Genomic DNA, 21,810 nt, shown 5'->3' with positions numbered 1-21,810 from the left:
TACGTAGCTCCGCCCAGCAGCAGCAGGTCTCCTTCACAGGTGGAAACCCAGCGCGAGCGTCGTAGCGCTCATGTTGCGTTTAAAGGCGGCTCGGAAGAACAGGTTACAACGTGTTAACAACGGATTAAACAGTTTTAACTGCTGATAAAAGTGACACAGATATGGGAAGTGTGGAAGCCTCTACTGTATCAAACTGACAGGAATAACAGAGAGTTGGCCATTCTAAGGTAAAAACCCAGCGCATACAGTGTTCATGTTTTTTTTGGGTTTTTTTATCCAGACGGCTTCCCGCGCCCCCCCTGCAATGACACAGCGCCCCCCCTAGGGGGCGCGCCCCACAGTTTGGGAACCTTTGATGTACAGTATGGATTCTAAGCTTTCCAATCATAGAAAACATTTTATTTCAGCCAGTAGATAGCCCAACATAAATCATTTTATTTTAGGTGTTAAGATGCAGTTAGTCAGCGTGGGGCGCAGCATGTGAACATGCTATGTATCGTAGTGTTCAAAAGCAAAAGCTCTGCAAATCATCCTCAGAAACTTTCCACCGGTAGGCTTTCCTTTTAGTGACCCGGTTATAAGCCATTTTCCACTGATGTTTTTAAACACAATCCTTTGGTAAGCTAACTGTAGCAGTTTGAGCTAACGTCACGACCAGTAAACAGTTGTTTACATGCAGTACCTCGCGGACCACTAGGGGGCACCTGCGTCTCACCAGTGGTCCAGGAACCACAGTGTGAGAAAGAATTATCTTAGGGATATGTGACAAATCAAAACAGGTGAATTACTGTACCAACAATACAGACAGCTTTGTGGGATTTTAAACACAAATTATAAATGATACAATTATCATTTATCTAAGTTATCTAACTGATATTATCTGATAGTCTAATGAAAGGAGATGAAGAGTAAAGAGAGAAAATGTTTGTAGGAATATATCTGAAAACCAGGGAATAAATTCATCCTTCCAGGAACTCAGGTTGATCATCTTCAGGAAAAGGGAAACTGCAGGAGGAGTGGAGATGAAATTAGAAACGCAAAACAGGATAGGAGAGGCAAAGATTAGCCAGTGCAGAGGGGGGGAAAAAAAAATCAAATCTCCCTCCTGGGGGCGCAGAGGGCAGTAAATCCATATACAATGGCCACCTGATTAGAGGCAGAGAGACAGCACACGGAGAGGAGGACCAGAGGGGAGGAGAGCAGAGAAACGCTGCCTGCCTCTGAATGTTAGAGCAGAAATGCCCGAGTCTCACTGACTGGCACTTATTAGAATAGGAAAAACACACAGGATCTCTTCCACTTAATATTAACACTCTCTCTCTGCTCAGCGAAAGCTACCAGAAAGGATCTGCTTCAGGTCATGTCACTTTCAGGCCCTCAGTGGTTTTCAACTGATGAGAAAACCACCATAAACATCTAAACATCCAACTGGGGAGGAATACGTTGTTAAAGCCAGAAACTGTTAATTCGGATAACAATGACGCTGGACCGACTTGTATGTACACTGCAAAAAACACAAAATATCACCTGATTTTCCATGTTATACACAGAATTAGGTAACAACTAGTCACATTTACTCGAGTAACCAAAAATTCACCAGACACACACAGCAGTTATTGTTAAAGTTTCTTAAGCTTTTTTATTGAGAGAAACTGAATTGGAAACATTTTATTTTAGCTGATTTTATTTTTTGTTAGTCTATGAATTATTGTCATTTTGGTTCTTAAAATACCAGAATTTCCACATAACTTTATATTTTGGTCCCTCTGATGATGTAATTTTTAATTAAATGATTGATATTTTGATCAGTACTCAATACCTTTTACTTTTACTTGAGTAATTTTATTGTGAAGTATCTCTACTCTTACTACAGTATAATTTTTGGGTACTCGACCCGCATCTGGTTATTATTGAAGTATCTTTTCATCAATATTAGAGTTATTGACTAAAACAAGCTCCTGTATTTTGCTGAAAGGTTCCTTATGAGTTAGTTTTGTCTTATTTCAAGTGCACTAAGATATTTTCACCAGAAATTGGACCACAGGTACTCGGTAAGACTTTGTGTTTTTGCAGTGTGCGGTTCACTCTGCAGTCCAGTCAATCTGGCTCATCGACGGCGGGGGGAGCCGGGCCTTTTGGAGGCCGAGCCGCACAGCTGGATACTTTCAACTCAGCAGGAGTGCAGTTCAAAAAAACATCCCAGCCTCCAGGGAACGGACGGGTCTGCAGTCGGAAAAAAGCTCATAAATGCCACTGTCACTCAGGCCGCTCATGTGTGAACAGCAGCTCAGAGACGGTAATATGGGAATTTACCCAAAGTAGAGCATGAGGTGCTAAAAGTGAGGATGCTGCTCTGCTTTTCACGTCGGTCCCAGGGGAGCAATGTTGCATCCCAAACTGACAGGAGCTCGAGGACGGGCTCAAATGTAGCAGCTCTTTGTTATGTTTTAGGAAGAAAATCAATCCAAGATCAAGACATCAGGGGAAACCAACATACTATTCAAGAAACACATTCATTTATTTCCACAATATTCATCTTTGCTCCACTCCATCCTTTATTACTGAAACAAAATAAAAATCAACATTTTGCCTCTCGTATCCAAAAAGGCTTTTGTATCATTATGTAAAGTTTATACACATATTAAAAATAACCCAATAATCCAAGAGTAATTTTAAAATTAAGTTAGTAAATTGTCTAATAATCATTTGTTTTACATAAATACTGTAGCAGTAAGTGGGATTGAACCTTTACAAAGGTCCACAATAGACTGGATTAGAATAGTAATGATTTGAAATACTTTACCAAAGAAATTTATTACTATTAGTGGTGTAATCAGCCAATTTCCATTAAAAAGACATCGGTAACCTAATATCGCTTCTATTTAGTTGATTTCACTTTAAAAACAGGATGCTGCGTGGTCGGCTGCACAAACAGACAAGGATAGAAACCAAGCTCAACATTTCATTTGATAACTTTTAGTCAGGACAGCAGCTGTTAATCACAATGACTATCAAATCGCGGATTTGTAGAAAACAATTTTTACAAGGCAAGAAGATTAACGTTCATATACTTTATAAGTAACTATGAATAGAAATGGTAAGTGGGGTGAATAAGACTGTCATGACACTGTCATCAACATGTCATAACACCTGTCATGAACATGGATAAGCCTTCATGAATATTTATGACTGTTGTCATAAACCGTCATTCAGTAAATTACGACACTTAATACAAAGTTGACATTATTCAAAATGTCTTTGTTATGACAACTTGACATTAACCAAGAAATCATTACTGTTTAAACTTTACCTTTAATAACATAAAGTTACCCAATTTTTAAAGTGCGATCAGTAAAACTTTTATAACAAATTTATATCAGTAATGATTTCCTGGTTAATGTCAAGTTGTCATAACAAAGACATTTTGAATAATGTCAACTTTTTATTAAGTGTCATAATTTACCGATGAAGGCTTATTCATGTTCATGACAGGTGTTATGACATGTTTATGAAAGTGTCATGACAATCTTATTCACCCCCCTTCAAATAAAGTTACCATAGAAATATATCAACTATCGCGTTACGGAGAAGGTGCGTCTAACCATTGGTAACCATGGAGACAGTGCCGCACCGTCATGTAGCCTAGCATGTATGGAAAAAACTGGTTAGCATCTCCTCTTTTGTACGTTTCTAATGCTGCTCCGGTGTAAAGGCAAACGCTTTTTATGACATAGTGACATCATGTGGTGTGAATTCAGGTAAAGTCAGTAATCTGATCAACACGTCAGGAAGGAGGAGGTACGGGTCGGTTTCTAAGCTAGCCGTTTCCAACTTTTGTAAATCCCGTTGTCTATGAGCCCTAATCAGGTGAGTTACGTTCACAGACAAATTATCTGAACTCGAACAAGTAGAAGTCATGAATAAACTGGCAAAAACAACTTTAGAAAACAATTTCAGTTGCCCTGTTCAATTCTCCCGTTCCTCACTTCCGGGGTCCATCATGGCGCCTCGAATGATTTAGGGGCGTATTTGCAACACAACAAAAACATGTTCTTGAAATCGACTACAATAAATAGTTATGAGGTGTTTATTTTACATTGTTGCTTTAGTCAAAGTATCAAAAATCAAAATAATAAATAAAGTCAACATGTTTTGTGACTCTTTCCTCCAGATCCACTGTATGAATCCTCAGCGGTTCACCAACACATGGTTGACTAAAGCGGCATCTCCATGCTAACTATGAAGACACACCGTGTTTGGCTGTCTGACGGGCCAAACAGCCATGAGGACAGCAGCAGCACAAAGCGTCGCCACCTCATGTCTGATGATGACAGCTTTTACCCTGTGGCCGTTTCCACAACTGTCGGGCCGCTTTCATCTCCAGCAAGAGAGAGAGAGAGAGAGAGCAAAGTCACAGCGTCTCCACGCAGAGACCGACTCAAGGCAAATGATCCGCTTCTTCTTCTTCATGGAGCAACGCCGCTGCTTCTGCCTGCAGCTGATCTCACAGCTTTTAATCACACCAATCTGGCTCACACGCTTTTTAATAACTGGGTCAATCAAAGGCACCTCCAAATTATTGCGTGACCCACAAGGACGCACTCTGAAACCTCCTGGAAAAGGTTTACACTTAGAAATGAGAGCAGTTTGTAAACAAAGCGGATGCACGCGCAACTTGAGCTTAAACTGTCACTGGTTGCCATAGTTACCCTCATTAACTTGCTGTTTTAACATTAGCCAGAATGTTGTCAGCGTCCTACAACTGTTTATCACAATTTTGCATATCAATATGCAAAAATAATAGAAAAATTTGAGGTTTTCTATTGAAACGGTTGTGTTTTCATTAAACAAATGTATTTTTTTATTTTTCTAATTCCAATTTGTGCAATTGGAATTACAGTTTTGGTCATTTCTATTGGTCAATGGAAATGCAGCTTGTGTGAACACCCAGCTTCTTTAGCAACAATCTGCTGCGGTTAACGCTTTATTTGACACGTCAAACATGCGTATGTCAAGTATGAAGCAAACTAACTTCTTAGATAATGCCACACTGTGCCACTGTTGCCTGTAATTTAAAAAATAAAAAGAAACAGTGAGGTGAATCTGGATCCCTTCCCATACGATAAGAAAAAAAGAGCGAAGCGGGTCGGAAGTGAACATAACTTCCGAAGGACCTACATTTGTGCTCTCAACATTTCTCTCCAGAAGACTTAAATGCAAATCTGCCTTCCCTATAATCATATTCCTGTATATTCCTTAATTAAAACTAAAAATGGTTCTTTGTAAGTGTATTTTTCTGAGGAACAGTCATAACCTGTAAGAAATAATCAGGAATGAATGGAATATATCAGTTTTTGGGTAATTAATCAATTAGTTTCACCTTTTGAATTGACTTTGTAATCTATTCGGATGTATGTGGCTGTTGTAAACGATGGGCCACCTCAGCCTGTGATCCCTGGACCACACTTACTGTAAAGGAATGTTTTCATTGTTCATGCTCCACTAACGTCCTTACAGCAGTGTGTACACACACACGCGTGCACACACACACAGGCATACACCTTTTGTCCTTGGCTGTGTGCTAAGTGGAGAGGCTCGAACTAAAAGTGCTCACTTCAGCTCATCGGTTCCTCGGTGTTGCAACCCGGGCAGGTGGCCAGATGTCTCAGCCCAGAGAGGGAGGCGGAAAAGGCCAACCTCGCCCTGACAAACCTAATATTTCTGCACCGAACAGTTCACCGCAGCTTCTGCTCCTGCTCTAAATTCACTTAAGGAGCGGTGTCATGCCTGGAGAGTTCATTTCAAAGCTTCACACAGCGCCAGACACTCTGAGATCCAGCAGATCATTTTAAAGGGCATGAGCTTAAGCTGTTCGTGGAAATGAGAAAACTTATGAAAGTTTGGGAGAAAAGTGGGTGAAGTGTCTCTGAGGAAGCTGCTGATGCCAGAGGAGAGCGAACTCAAAAACTGCTGATGGTAATCGCTGACTGGTTCTACGTTTTGAACTCTGCAGAGAGACCGAGTCAGCCGACTCCTGCCAGCTTCGTCCAGCTTCACTGCGAGACATTTGGCCTTTGTGCGACAGTCATTAGCAGAGCCATTCCAAGGCTGGCTCCGAGCCTGGGGCCTGTGGGAAAAGTGCAGTACCGTTCCTGGACAGAGGGGGCAGAGTTCCTCTCCTCCACGCACAAAAAACTGTTCTTCTGTAGTTCATGGTGACAAGGCTAATCTGTTTTTATTAAATGCTGTGACCTGCACCTAATGAACAAAACAAATATAACTAAATATAACTTTTTTAGTTGTTGAGAGGTCAATCTTGACACAGGAAGGGGTAAAAGAAAGTATCTTCAGCTGTATGATGATAGATGAGGTTCACCTGGCTCTAAATATTTTTTGTTAACACTTTATTTGAAGAGGTATGTATAAGACTGACATGACAACCTGTCATGAACATGAAAGAGTCTTCATGAATGTTTGACTGTTGTCATTAACTGTAATTCAGTAAATAATGACATTTTTAATGCAAGTTTTAGTGCAACTTGCATTAAGTGTCATTATGTGATTATGTTTATTTTGTTTGGTAGTTCAGGACTGTAATACAATACGGAGATTAATTACTATAAAAACATGATTTTAACTCTTCACTATGTATTTATTTAACTGTGTATTATTTTCAAAAGTACAACATATGTAAAGTATTTTTAAAAAAATAAAAGTGCAATGCTACTCGACACGCTATTGGCTGGAGTTTGCAAAGCAGCCAATCCAGGAAAATCATTTATTTTTGTTGGTGCTGATTGGCTGAACACCCAGGAGCTTCTATAAAAATATGCAGCCATTAGCATTTTTATTAGCGTAGGGCAGCTTTTTTGTCTCATCTCTGTCTTAAGATCTGTAATTATTGATTGCTTGTAATTTTTCTTTAATAAGAGTTTATAAATGCCGACATAAATGCTTGTCTGAATGAAAGCTTTTCAATAAACATTTGAATTCACAGATTTTAGCTATTCACAAGCAACTGTGCGGTTCTTAACCTCTGACTGCCAAAGCTGCTCTGTGTTCATATTTCACTGCATTTCCATAAACTGTTTCTGATATTTATTAAGGCTTTTTAACTCCTGTGAAAAGTGAGAGTTAAATAACCATCAGCATCCTACAGGCAGATAATTATTATTATTGGAGTTCTGGATTTACATTTTCTCACAAAAAACTAGCAATAGTTACATAAAATCACTTTAAAGTCAGATTTTAGAGGAGGTACAAACTGATGTATGGCTGGTAGCCTTCCATGGAAGATGGCTCCAAACAAGTCGGGTACAAAATACTAAAATGAAGGAGCAAAGCAACCAAAACTCTGATTCATCCAGTCTAAAAACCCACCTCGTTATATTCTCTTCGTCTGTTAAACAGCAGGCGAATATTCATACAAATATAATTTGAATTTCTTCAATCTGCACACAGATGCTGCTGAGACTGAGTCATTTTTTTTGTCTTTGGAAAAAAAAGAAAGAAAGAAACTAACTTGGCAGCAATCACCAACAAACTGTGACTTCATGTTTGTACAAACAGAACTTGGAACGTTTCCCTCGAGCTAAAAGCCGCATTCTGCAGAGCGCGATAAATTACAAGCCAAACCGCAAAGTAAAAGGTGAATAAAAGCAGACTGGTGAGTGCATCATCATAAAAAGCTATGGCCTAATAATGAGGAGGGCCTGTCTGCGCTTGTAGAACAGCGCTGACCCGTGCAGGACTGGACCCTACTGGACCTCAGGAAGTCTGCAATCAGGATCCGCGGGAAAGAACGAACATTTGACCCAGTGTGGAACAAGTCAGCAAACAAATCAAACAGAAGAGTTTTACACAAAAAAAGAAATAAATACAAAAACTTCAGCATCAAATTGAATCCCTTAATCTTGCTCTACAGTGATTTTCTGCAGAAACCAAAAATAAAACCAACACTACACCTATTGCTGATTGCTAAGATATTATTTTATTCTCCGGTGGAGCTGATATAAATAAAACTGAAAATAAATCTTTTTTGGCAACATAGTTTCATTTTATCACCACAACTGTTGACACAGTTTGATGTTTCAACAGGTTGATGACCAAGTTGGAAAATAGATAAAGCAGAATAATTTTAATCATTTTCAAAGAAAATACATGCTCAACTGATTTTATGCAAGTTTACCTAAACTTTATCCACTATGAGGAATAGCCTCTGGTTATTCAACCAGAATTCAGCCACAGTCTTTCCAGATAGGAATATGATCATTTATCATGATAAATTTATTATTATGATAGGAATTTAGATTTATCGTTGTGATAAATTCAAATTAATGTTTTAAAAATCACTGTTGGTATTGTCAGGATTGAGATTTTTACTATTTTCTCTACTGTTTGTTCAATAAGAGCATCAATAAATATAAATAAATTTGAAAATATGATTAAACTGCAGTTAATGTACCAGTGGCACTGCTGCTGGCGAGCTCCGTTAGCATGTAAAGAGCTTCCAGCGCTCAGGTGGCAGAGGGGTTTAGGCGCTTTGTGGATGAAAACTGTCAGCATGGCACTTGTTTTTAGCTCGTTAAGGTAACAATCACTTGTTGAGCCTTTGTCAGTTTTGCTCATACAAATGTCTCAAAGTGTTCTGGAGAGAAATGTTGAGAGCACAAATGTTCCTCTTTTGGAAGTTGTGTTTGGATCTAGCTCTCTCCCACTGCACTGAAGTGATCCAGATTTGCCCCATTGTTTATTTATTTTTTTTTGTTCAACTAATCTTGGATCCTTTAAGGAGACCTCGCCCATGTCATCAGTCAGTTATCTGCTTTTCAACAAACTAACAGAAACTGCCAAACGTTGCCTGGAATCTGTTGGCCGTTTCTGACACACAGATGTTCGTGCTCTGATAGGGACGAGGTGGGGCTAAATTTGGGGTCACAAATTTATTTTATTATTTTTCAGTAAAGAATCCAAAATAATTTCAGCATTAATTTATTTTACTTTATTTTCTCAGCAACAAATTAAGGTGCTATTGTAATGAAAGGTCTTAAAAATTGCGTCAGAGTTGTACAGTTTGCTAACTTGTTGGTCAAAGTGTCATTATTGGTTTTTTCCCAGCGATGCCTTTCACAACAACAAATTTTACTGGACGTTAAATTTGTCCCTGATGAACAATGATATTGTTCTGAGACAATTTTCAAGTCATAATAATGCAAGTTTGGTCTTTTCAATTACTAATTAACATTCATTCTTTTAAAGTAACACAACCAACAAAAACTATAAATAAAAATGGAAATAAAACTCCACACAACCAAATTCATAAATAAATGGATTGTGATTGTGGATTGTTAATTTGTGATGAATTAGAAAATTTTAAATTAATCAACCTCATTTTAATTTATCACATGATTAATTGATTCATTGCTTATTGTGACAAGTTTATTCCCAGCAACAAAAATGCGAACTGGGTTTCACAACCTTTAAGTATCTAAAATGTTCTATTTGTGATATAAATTAGTCATTAAAAATCTCATACAAAAATGTTTTGTCTGCATCTACATCAACTCCATTTAAACCATTTGTAAACTGCACCCAAGGCCACACAAAACTACTCCTAGGGCCATAAATGGCCCCCAGGCCACACTTTGGACACCCCTGGTTTACTCAAGTCAAACAGTATGTATTAATTAATATATTAATTACATATTAATATACATCAGTCACACCTGATTATAGCCAGTAAAGCTCTGAAAAAAAATCGACTTATAGTCTGGAAAATACGTCATAGTTATAACAGATTTGTGGTATTTAAATAAATCGTTTTAAGCCTAAATAAAAGGAGGAGGCTATGTTACAGTCTTGTTACCTGTAATTGTCGTGATTTGCTACCAGTTTTTAAAAAACAGTTTAAGAGGGATTACTCAGCCCTTACATGGAGCTCAGACCGGATGAGTTCAAAACTGCCGAGTTCATTTAGAGGAAATGTCTCCAGATGTGACCTGATCACCAGTTTTATAGCTGCAGGTGATCGGAATGCAGAGAGGGGATTTTTAATCAGCTGCAGGTGTTAAGGCCATCGTTTTCAGACGGCCTCGTTATTTCAGCTTGTTGTTCCACTAAAGGTTCATTTCAGTTAAAAAGTGAAGAACTTTAAATTAAAAATGAAACTTAATTGGTACTGAGGCTACAAGGAGCACAACTGAGCAGAAAATGGGTAAAATGGACTTTAAATGAAGAATGAGGACTGGAATAATAATTGATGAATATACTAATCTGCAAAATTACTTTCCATAGGCAGCTCTTTGTTAAGTTTTTTTGTTTTGTTATTGGGCAAATGAAGCGAAACTCAGAGGCTAATGTTTCTTTAGGACAGACGGTGAATATAAAACCCACTTCTTGTAAATGAAGACAAAGCTCCTTCCTGAAGCATTTATGACTTTATGACAATGGCGCAAGGCATTCTGGGTAAATACAGCTCAAACCAAGCCTGCTGGTCCAGCAGCAGTGAGAGAAATGGCTCGTGGTTTTTTACCAAAAGAGAAATCCTACAACTGCTAAAATCTGATGCCATTTTTGTTTGCATTTTGTGAAGAAGGAAGTGTCTTCTTCAGAGATTTTCATGTCGCTTCCTTCAGTTGTTCTTGGTGCAGCGCCCCCACAGGCGAGGAGGGGAAAAGGTTTTTCAAAAGGTTTGGTTAGTTTGACAGGGTGCAGTGTGAAGTGAATCGCAGAAGCTGAAAATGTAACATTCTGTTGATTTCAGTAAATAAAACCTAAATTCTCTCAATATTTCATCCACCATTGTTCAAAGAAACCAGGAGAGGGAGAAACGGCTTTAACGTACGTCAGGCCGTTATCAGCTGCCACCGTTGTTTGTTCAACAGAAACATTTCTGAACATTTTTTGTCTCAGCAAAGACATCTGAGCCTCCGTTATAATTTCAGAAGCTTTCACTACATAATATTTTGGTGTCACTCTCTCAATTTTATGCATCATTATACAAATAGACCGACAACAGGAAACAGCTTGTCCCAACACGAGTCTAGACCGATTTTGACGCAGATCTAGAGCAAAATGCGTCTGACTTCAAAGTGCGCACAAGTCCAACTTGAAGCATCGGACACGTTCTTGATGTGCGAAACGCGTTTGGTGTGAACGCAGCATTAGTCCCGAACAAAACCAAGTATCAACCTAAAAGTCCTGAAACAACATGCCGAGCTTTGAACATGTCACAAAAGGTTCAACACATGAACATCTTATAGCACCACACACGGCCGTCCATCCCAGCTGACAGGTTGAAGAAACAATCAGAAGAGAAGCCAAAAGGTCCACAGTAACTCTGGAAGAGTTGCACAGATCCGTAGGCCAGGTGGGAACATCTGTTGACCACTGTTCTTTGACTTTTGTGGCAACGCAGTAGAGAACAAACAGAAGGAAGACTGATGCTGATCATTTTGCCCTACATGCAGAATGTGAAAAAGTACTGCATGTTACCCAACTCACACCATAACCAGAGAAAAAACGGGGCAGCAGCGCCATGCTGGGGGGAAGCTTTTCTTCAACAGGGACGAGGAAGTGGGTCACAGTTGGTGGGAAGATGGTTGGAGCTAATATAAGGGCTTACTCTAAACCTACAGCATGATAAAAGAGATCACAGCTTTTATTACTTGTAAAAAGTAAAAAAAAAGATGTAAAAACATATTATTTTCCTTCTACTTTGCAATGCAGAGCTAATTAAACACATTAGAGGTTATGGTTGCAGTACGATAAAACAAAGGGTATGAATACTTTTGCTGTGTAAAGATTTATTGTAGCACCCTTTAATGCATGAAGCCTGCTGGGGGCAACCTTTTCCTTTAATAATTTACTCCTACCAAACATCGATCCGTCTCTTTAAGAGGATCCAGACTGTTTGGGTCACAGAAATGAGTTTTACCTTCCAAGGCATCTTTCCAATCCTGCAGGTAATAAGTTACGGGCTGATATGAGTCATTAATCAGCCGCTAAAGGTCCAGAATGATATGCAAAAATAATAAAAAAGTTGGGAACGGAGCCACTAACTGCTGCTTATCTGCAGGAAGAGTCTAGAGCCAAGACTTAAGCAGCAGACAAAGAGCTCCTATAATGACACACTGAAACTTGGTGATGTGACACAAAAGGATTGATGACAGTGACGCCTTAGTCACAAGGGACGCCCAAAGATAACTGGGGAAGCTTTAATAGCGTGATGAGCAGACAAACCTCGGAGAAAGAATTTAATGGTGCAGGGACAGCGGGATGAAAAGTCCTACGTTACAAGAGCTCTTTTGAAGGAGGAGTAGCTTTAGGCAAAGTCCTCCATAACCACAGTTGACGCGACGCACCAAGACGGCTGTAGAAAACTGAACAAGCATTTCTCTGTTACCAAAATAGAACATTAAAAGAGGAACAGGATGCTGCAGGAGCCACTTACTCCCAGAGAATGCTCATTTTATTTTACTAGGATGATATCAGATTATTTAACAGGAAAATGTAAAGGCTAGCATGAGATTCTCATTATTCACAAATAACATAACTGGTTTTATATTAACGTTTATTGTTATTGCTGCACAGAATTTAGCCCAAAATAAAACAAACACCCAGTAAATTCAGCAGCTTTTCAAATATTTCGTATGCAGGATGCAATTTATATTTTCTGTTCTAAATAAAAATGGATAAAAATTTGGATCACAGCTCAGAACCTGTAATCCTGAAGATGAGGCACTCCGTTATGAATACGTTGTGAAATATTCTATCTTATTTGATGACTGATGTCATTAAATAAGAAAATAAATCCAGCTTTTGTTTTTCTATTTTTATTTTTTAAAATTACACCAGCTGCAATAGACCACAACAAAGAGGAAAAATAAGGGTGAAAAACAGGCGATCGACAACTCGAAACTGACTCATACTTTTCTGTTTTCTCAATATGTGCGCGCGCACACGCACACAATCGTTGCCATGGCAACCGACTTACGACAGCGCTGCGCTAACCGAACGAAACGGTACAGATTATTATTATTATTATTATTATTATCTATCAGGAACGTCAGCATAAAAAACAAAACATGCAGACCTTTCCCTCACAAAGAACAACGCAACGTAAACATTCGGTTAGCTACGGTGTTTTCAAGCTTGATGTTTATTTTGCGATTACATGTTTGGTGATAAATGGATACATGTCAGACAGCAGGTGTGTGTGTCGCCTTATCTTGGTGTTAAATGGACGTAAACACACCGAATTACACAGCACATGCACATGTTAAGGTTGTCAAAGTCACGCTAGCGCAGCTGACCTACTTCCTCGCTATTCAGCAAACGCCTCTGGATGCAGAGAAGTCGAGGCTCTATTTGAGGTAATCTTTTTGTGATTTTCTAGAAATACACTGGTTGTGTACAGCAATAAGTGGGGGCCGGGCAGGCCTTAAAATATCTTGATGCCGGCCATTCCCACTGTTGCTTCCACTCCATATTACACCAGCTAATATCAGGCTTTGTGATATTAGGTGTTAACAACTAAGAGCAATAAATAAGTTGTTTTACTTTAACTAGGAGCCTGGAAAAGGAAATAAATGGCGTCCTGTTAAGAGAGAGTGTGAAGCGTCTGACCCCTGGCTTTGCCCTCAGTGAATATTTCAGGAGCAGAGCTCATTTTTGATATGTGAATCTGTCAGCGGTGGAGACAGCTTTAGACGTTTGAATCTTTAAACAGAGGAAGCTGTCTGACCGGGCTTCAGCTGGCGTTAGCAGCAAGAAGCAGCAACGCAGCCAGAGACGAGGAAGAGGATGACAGCGTTGTCGTCCACTGCGGCTCTAATAATATAAAGTTCCTGGAGGCTTTTGAATCTGAGGAGTCTGACAGAAAACTACCATCAGCCAGACAGATGCCTCTCACATCGACACAAAGTAAAGATTTATTTACTGCTGATGAGCAGATGACCCCTGAACACAGAGCAGTAAAAGGGGTTTGAAACAAGCTATCCGGACTGAACCGGACTGCCTAAGTAAAAGTTTGCAGTAACTTTGACAAACCAGCGTCTGCAGATGTGCGGGTCGCCAGCAGTTTCCGCTTTTTGCCTCAGACTGCCAGGTTTGCCATGTGCGGTCTTGTCTGGGGCCTGATGGAATTAGGTTACTGAGCATATGCTACAGATTTCCATGGCAACAAGGATGGGGAAATCTGGAATCATGTCAGAGGCAGCGCCAACAGGCTAGTTTTTTCTGTTTCACGCTGCATAACTGCTCTGTTTTCCAAATACAACCACACTGTAAGACAACTGCTGCTTGCCAAATCTATTCTGGAGACGACCGGGCTGTCCCGACCAGAACCCGTCTTCATCAGCCAGGCAATCGCAAAGGAGGATGTGCTGAAATAATTTCGACATAAACACCGCCAGTGACCACGCTTGTTGAGCCCAAGTGGACCGGTTTCAATCCAATTAAACGGAGGAGAGCCGGTGGATGGAGCAGCGATAAACGGCGACATTCATCACACCGGGACAGAGCAGGCATCGAGGATCGGCTCCGGAAAGACTCCAGAGCTTCAAGGACATCGGCAGTGAAAGACGCTAGCTGGTAGTTGCTGAAGTAAAGTGAATCAAAGCAGCATTGTTCCCGGAACAATGTGCAGAACTACACTGTGGCGCTTCAATTAAAACACGAGCCAAAGCTAAGAAACACTGCAGCTCTGTGTAATAAGTTGGCTTTCCTCAGGAGTAAACACTCCCTCCACCCCAAAAAAAAAAAAAATCAAAATATGAAACACACCCCAAGGACTAGACAGCCAATGCAATCTAGGGTTGGAAAAGCATAAGAAGAAAAAAAGTTGAGAGAGAAAATGTTTTATGGAACAATTTATTAGAGAAGAAACTGGAAGAGAGCAGCTGAAAATAAGCCGGCTCGTAGTGTTCTGTTGTTTCTATATTTCATGCTCTGTCACAGCTCAGCAAAGCTTGCCTAACGTGGTTAGGATCACACAGCGGTGTGTGAACGCGAGCGAGGCAAAGTGGGGCGACAGCGCTACTGCATCCTCTTCCTGCATCCAACACTGTACATGATGCATGGCTGGGTGTCCCTGTAAGACAGGGGTGTACAAACTTTCTGCAAAACTTTGGCAAGATTACAATAAAATCTTTTTTTTTTGTAAAAAAGTAGCTTAAAATTAAAAGAAATTTAATCTAGTTTTCAAAGTTATCCTGTTGTAATAAGAAAAGGTTTTGAGTCACTTCCATTCAAAATGCTACATTTCATCGAGTTTAATAAAGCGTTTACTTTTCAGTAAAGGTTTCTACAAAGATGTGATTCTACTTATGAAAAAAAATGGTTATGAAAAGACAAATACTTTGTGTTAATACTTAACATTTTCTTTTGTAAGAAAATTATCCATCCATCCATTTTTTGGTAGGGTTGCTGGTTCCTCTCCAGCCAACGTTCTGGGCGAAAGGTGGGGTCACCTGGACAGGTCGTCAGTCTGTCGCAGGGCAACAGAGAAACACAACCGTGCACACACACACTCAGGGAGAAACCAATTAACCTGACAGTCATGTTTTTGGACTGTGGGAGGAAGCCGGAGTACCCGGAGAAAACCCACCATACACAGGGAGAACATGCAAACTCCGTGCAGAATCAAGCCCAGAACCTTCTTGATGCAAGGCAACAGCTCTACCAACTGCGCCACTGTTATGTGTATTATGTCGGTAATAATTTTATCCTGATTAAAAATGAAAACTTTAAAAATAAAAACCTGTGATGGGTGGGCCAAATTTGTATTGGGGGCCACAGAAAATGACTCCAAGGTCACAAATGCTTGATTTTCCAAACATGCTTAATGTACATGTACACAATGATGTGCTGAGCGGATTCAGAGTGCAGTCTGACTGCTGACAGGAAGTGGAGTCTGGCAAACAAAAAAAAGACCTTGATTGAGTGATGCAAAGCCAGTCTGATGACAGGAGCCTCCGTTTCATTCATAAATCGAGCTGTGGTTGATGGATCTGAGCTTAAACTCCGAGCAAATACAACAAGACCTGTCTGGATGGATTTTTTCAAAAAATCTTCTCGACCACGACAGGACGGCCTTTACTGTTAAATGTAGAGCAACCCACAAGGCAAGCATTGACAGCAGGAATCAGGAAAGATGAAAGCCCAACTGGAGACGGATGCTGAATAAATAATGACATCCATTGTGGGGAAATGTGATCGGGCTCTCTGAAAATCAATAACTAACAACCAGACCATGATGCCCTGAGTGACTCAGCAACAACTTCAATACACTTCAGGCGGTCGATATAAACTGCCTGCTCTCGTTCTGGGAGACGGGACCAAAAAAAGCAAACGAAATAATAAATAAAAAACAGGAAACGCTTCTAAACAAATCTCTGTGAGGGTGGTCGAGAAGATCTCATTTTCCTCCAGCACCTATTGGAGGAAAATGAGTCCAAAGTGCCGTTTGAGCTGCGAGCTGCACATTCAAAGCTTTCCTCTCTCTCAGTATGTTGACTGGGATTCAGAAAGCAGCGACTGGAACGGCGGATTACTGCCATACGCTACTTCTTGTTGAAACAGCAAATCTTTTAATGCAGTAAAACTCAGAAATCCAGTCAATCGGAACGCAACGTCTCTCCAACAAACAGTGTGGCCCCTTAAAGACGCATCGGCCAGTCAATCAGCTGCTGAGTTTGTAGAAAAAGTTAGAAACTTTTAACCACAGCACAGATGACACTGCAGGTTCATTTGATTGTGAATATACATGAATATTACGTCTTTTCCATAATGTACTTAGTGGTGGTCCTTAAAGAATGGCTACCACCCAGGGCGGCATTGTGTTAAGGGTTCCTGTATATCAGGGGTGTCCCAACTTTTTTCCATGTGGGTCAAAATTGTAGACTGAAAACAAACAACGACCTAATATCAATCAAATAATATTTACTGCAGATCCAAAACGTGAGGGATTTCTGCAAAGTGTATCAGGGTCATTGTAGATGGAAAAAAATAGTAAATTTTCGCTAAAAACTGAAATTTTGCCATTAGTCTGAGAAATTTTCTAGAAAGCTAGTACCATCAATCTTTTCTAATGAGATTTAAAAAGTTTCTGGAAACATTGCTACCGTTTCTCAGCATCAGGACAAACGTAGATTAAAGCCAGTGGTCAAACGTGGACAGGATTATTTACAGATGGACGTGTTTCCAATGGCCATTCATACTTTAACCACCAACAGTAGAAAAACTGCATTAAAGCAGCCCAAAAAGTCAGACAAGAAGACTATCATCAAACTCATTTCAAATTAGTCCTGGTTTGTTGTTGGTTGTACATCGTTTTTATTGAGCTCTTAGAGGTTAGGTCTATCTGCACAGGCAATCTTCTAAAAACCTCCTAAGTCGTTGCGAACATCATCTAGCTGAGCTGTAGAAGGAGGTGGGATTTTGCTTTCATTAATCCGGCTTAGCCAGATTTTGGGTGCATCATGGCCAAACATCAAAATGAAGGCTTTGATTAGATAAGCTCTGGTGAACCAGTGGAAGGGATCCATGGCAAGGGGAGTTACTGAATCCTTCACTCAGAGGCTTTGGTCAGAAAGTATTTTTCAAATGAATGGAGGAGACAAAATATTCCACTTTGCACCATAATGTGTCCAAGAAGTTCATATTCTTTGTATCTCTAGCAGACCCGGTTGGGCCAGAGTGCACTCAATAGATGCCTTTCTAATAGAAATGTGTGCAAATCTTTGTCTATATAATGTTGAGAAAACTGACTGCAGTCTTTGCATTAATTAAGAACTTAAAATCATGAGAATAAGGTTGTTCGTGTCATTAGAAATCCTGGCAGCGACAGATGTACACAGTTCAATAAGATATATTCACAACTCAATCATGGTGCTAGCGTTTATCATCTACCAGCTATCAGAGGACATGTCTGCGTCTTGTTCAGGCATTGGAGTGACAAGACTTGGGATTTTACAGAGGAGCTGGATTCAACATGTTAGAATAACAAACAACTTTTTATGAACTGTGTGAGGCTGTGAGCGCTCTGCTGCACTTTGTCCGAAAAGGGAAAAAGATAAATGAATAAATAAATAACAAATAAAACAGTCATCCTACTACTACTTCCTGTTGTCTTCCTCGTCATTTTCGACTACTGATCACGTGATTCGTCAATGCTCTCCAGATATCCGCCCACAAAACAACCAATATGCTTCTAACCAGTCTAAAAACAGACATCTGTAACCTAATATCGCTTCTATGTAGTTGATTTCACTTTAAAATGGTCATAGGATGCACAGACAGACATGAATAAAAACCAAACTTGTCATTTTCTTTTATAAATTTTATTGAGGAAAGATACTGCGGCATGGATAACAGCGGTCAGTCATAATGACTGTCAGCCCTCGGTGTAATCCCGGATTTGCAGCGAAAACTTTTTACAAGGTAAGAAGATTAATGTTCATACACTTTATAAGTAAGCATGATTAGAAAAACATCAAATATTGCATTTTAGAGAAGGTACGTGTCTAACCACTGGTAACCATGGAGACAATGACGCACCGTCATGTAGCCTAGCATGTATGGAAAAATCTGGTTAGCATCTCGTCTTTTGTACGTTTTCATGTGTAAAGGGAAACTCTGTTTATGACGTAGTGATGTAAACAATGTGGTGTGAATTCAGGCAAAGTCGGTAATTTGACCAACACTCATGGGTCGGTTTCTAAGCTAGCTGTTTCCAACTTTTGTTGGAGCCCCAACCAGGTGAGTCACGTTCACAGACAAATTATCTTGACTCGAACAAGTAGAAGTCATGAATAAACTGGCAAAAACAACTTGGAAAAACAATCTCAGTCGCTCTGTTCAATTCTCCCGTCCCTCACTTCTGACGTCCATCATGGCGCCTCGAACGATTGAGTGACGTAGCTGCAAAGGGTCAATATGGCTCAAAAACCACCTCATCTTTGCGCAAAAACATTTTAAATCCCGAGATAAATTATGGAAATGTATTTTCGCAAACTCAAATTATGCAATTTTCTGGTTTATTTTCTAGTTCTTACCTGCGCTCTCGGTGCGGAACAGGCTGTTGGTGCTGCCGTGTGATGAAGGTGGTTCCCCAGACCGGACTGCTGTGGCTGTTCCTGAGCCAGCCCACAGGGGGCGTCGACGGGTAGGAGGTGCTGCCAAAGCCATGGTCCGACTCGGTCTCTGCAGCGAGAGACGAGGCCGAGCTCCCCATCTCCACAGATTTAGGTAAAATAGACCCCGCTTTCTTCCTGATACCTGTTCGCTTCTGTTTTCCCTGCAACACAGAAGTTGACGAGGGATCCAGATCTGAAGCAGGTGGAGCACACCGAGGTCCTCAAACACAGCACAGATATCCCCCTCGGCTCAGGTACAAACAGGCTGCTCACAAATGTTGGTGATCTGCAGGTAGACGATCCAAAGCCGGCTGCATTTCCCAGAGTTCATGCGAAAAGTTCTGAATAGTGGGAGCATTTTTACTGATTCCAGAGGTTGAAATTTAGTTTTTCTGATGCAAAGCCTTGCAATTCTCTCCTTGCATCTTTTAGGCTTGCGACATTCTGCAGCAAATCTTGTACAAAGCGTATGATAAGTCCTTGGAAGCGATTCCTGTCTTCTCTATGAGACATGCTCAGAAAAACACCTGAAATATTTAGGTACATAAATCTGTTTGTTGAGTTTTAACACGACATGCATTTCAAGCGACTGAAAGTTATAAGTGAAAGTAGCCTGAAGAATTATTTACAAGGGAAGCTGGAAGAAATTAATGCACTGGATTTCAAGGGAGGGGTTTTGGCAAAACAACAAGTATGCAAATATCCCAGTCTCCCCTTTCAGTCATCCCGGCAGAGGAACAGCTGTTACGGAGATTTAAAAGGAACATATCAGCTGCATTTCTCTGAAGGAGAACAAGTAATGTCACAAATATTTAAAGTGGGGATTCCTTCTGGGGTTAAAATAAATCAGGGAGTCAAAAAGTTCTTTACACCTCAAGAGTTATCCAACAAATTGCCCGAGAGGTTGGGCTGGAGTGGGTGCTGGGTGTCACGTTGCGGTCCTCTGCCAGCTCAACAGCGGGGATTTGATCCTGGTGCTTCTGTCTGAGAGCCGCAGCTTAATTTCTGTCTGATCCCGCAGCCAGCCGGTCCAGTTCCTGCAGGCTGGCTCGGATTGATCTGGACCCGTCTGCCCGTCATCTCTACGAGGCGCAGCGGCTGACGGAGCCGCGAGTCTTTACGGAGAAACTGTCACGGAGGACAAACTTCACCGTGTGCATTTGGATGTAGGGATGATGGGGCAGAAGACAACGTATCGACCAGTAATTAGGTGATCAGGAAAGCAGCGCGCCGGTCCACTTTAGCCTGGTAATTAACAGCAGTGTTGCTGGCTTTCCGCTCTGCGCCTGCGTCCACGTACCACAGATATACAGATCCCAGAGAAAACCTCTTATCTTCTGCCGGCTTCATTCCTGTCTGCGGGTTTCTCATATTCGCAAGCCGAGCCTTGCTGTCTTAGATTCGGATTCATCCTCGTTCCCGTCCCGGTTGCTCATCGCGAAACTCCGCTCCGTCCCATAATAACGTCCGAACATCTTAGCCTGCCTTTCTCCAATTCCACATTTCCTCCATCATTTTTAATTCTCCCTCACTGGTAGCAGCCTGAGCGCAGTGGACTAGGATGCAATCTCCTCCAGCGGATTACTGGAGTGTCAGCAGAGCGCATGCGCACTGGCCTTTGCCAGCAGAGAAAAGCTGCGGGGCTGCGTTCAAGAGATTTAAATAAAAGCTGAACGCCGAGCCAGAGCCTGATGTGAATGGGATCCCAGAGTGGTGGCTTCCAGACACAAGTTGTCCGCAACAAAGATTCCCATTTCCCAGGAAAAACAGGCTGCACCTCAGAGCCGGTCCGAACCTGAACGGGGCCTTGGGCAGAATCTGATCAGGGGAACCAATTCCAGTTTCACTCATCGCTTTTAACTCTGTTAAATTGTGTTAAACTTCATGGTTTATTTATAAATGTTTTTGTTTGACCCTTGAAACTGTAGTGTGTACTTTTTTTAAGTTCTTTTTTATATATTTGTGACAGTATAAGACAGTAGCATTAATGCACTTTTAAACACTCAAATGTAATACTTTTAAGACCTTTTTAAGACCATTATGAATTAAATTTAAGACTTGCATAACAAAAACATGCATAAAAAATAAATGGAGAGTATGGTTTGACAACAGAAGTTAGCTTAGATGTAACCGCTGGTGGTTATGTGATTCTTTCACATAACACTAAAGTCTCGCAAGATACTTTAGTGTTACATACGAGACTAAATATTCCTGCCACAAAAAAAATCAAGACCTGTGAATAGCGCATTTAAGGGTTTAGTAATTTCATTAAGACATTTTAAGGCTTTAAGTTTAGATATGTGAATTTAAGATTTTTTTAAATCAATTTCCCACAAAATTTATGTAACTACAAAAAGGAAATTTAAACAAAAATGTAGTTTTCTAGAGGGAGCTGTAATAATTGTATACAACTTACAAATTATTTGAATGTAATAATTTAATTTACATTGAAATCAGTTAAATAGGGATTGATTATATATCAATATTGTTCAATAACAACCTTCTTTTTATATATCAGATTAATTTGTAAAACTTAGTCGATATTAAAACCAGACCAAAAAATAAACAAATAAATAGAGATAAAATAAAATTAAAATACATATAATTAAAAACAATATTAAAATATTTCTTTATAATTTATATTTTTATAATAGATAAATAGATATTTTTTAAA

General features: G+C 40.1%; 1 protein-coding gene across 3 annotated transcripts in view; it reads right to left on the bottom strand.

Annotated features, from left to right (window-relative positions):
- capn15 (calpain 15) overlaps positions 1 to 21,810 on the bottom strand; it is a 58,516-nt gene that overhangs the window by 29,831 nt on the left and 6,875 nt on the right. Inside the window, exon 1 of one of the 3 annotated variants that reach the window (XM_015051974.1) lies at positions 19,056 to 19,311. The exons of the other annotated variants lie outside the window; for them this stretch is intronic. Coding sequence (XP_014907460.1) covers positions 19,056 to 19,234 — 179 coding nt within the window. The 5' untranslated portion in view covers positions 19,235 to 19,311. Of the gene's footprint in view, positions 1 to 19,055; positions 19,312 to 21,810 lie in introns of those variants that run through there. 3 annotated transcript variants of the gene reach the window in all.

The sequence above is a fragment of the Poecilia latipinna genome, unplaced genomic scaffold, assembly GCF_001443285.1.
Source record: "Poecilia latipinna isolate Pla-1442-1.1 unplaced genomic scaffold, P_latipinna-1.0 Scaffold1077, whole genome shotgun sequence".
NCBI classification, from domain to species: domain Eukaryota; kingdom Metazoa; phylum Chordata; class Actinopteri; order Cyprinodontiformes; family Poeciliidae; genus Poecilia; species Poecilia latipinna.
Note: the sequence above shows the minus strand (reverse complement) of the source record. Positions and strands in the feature narration are given on the sequence as shown.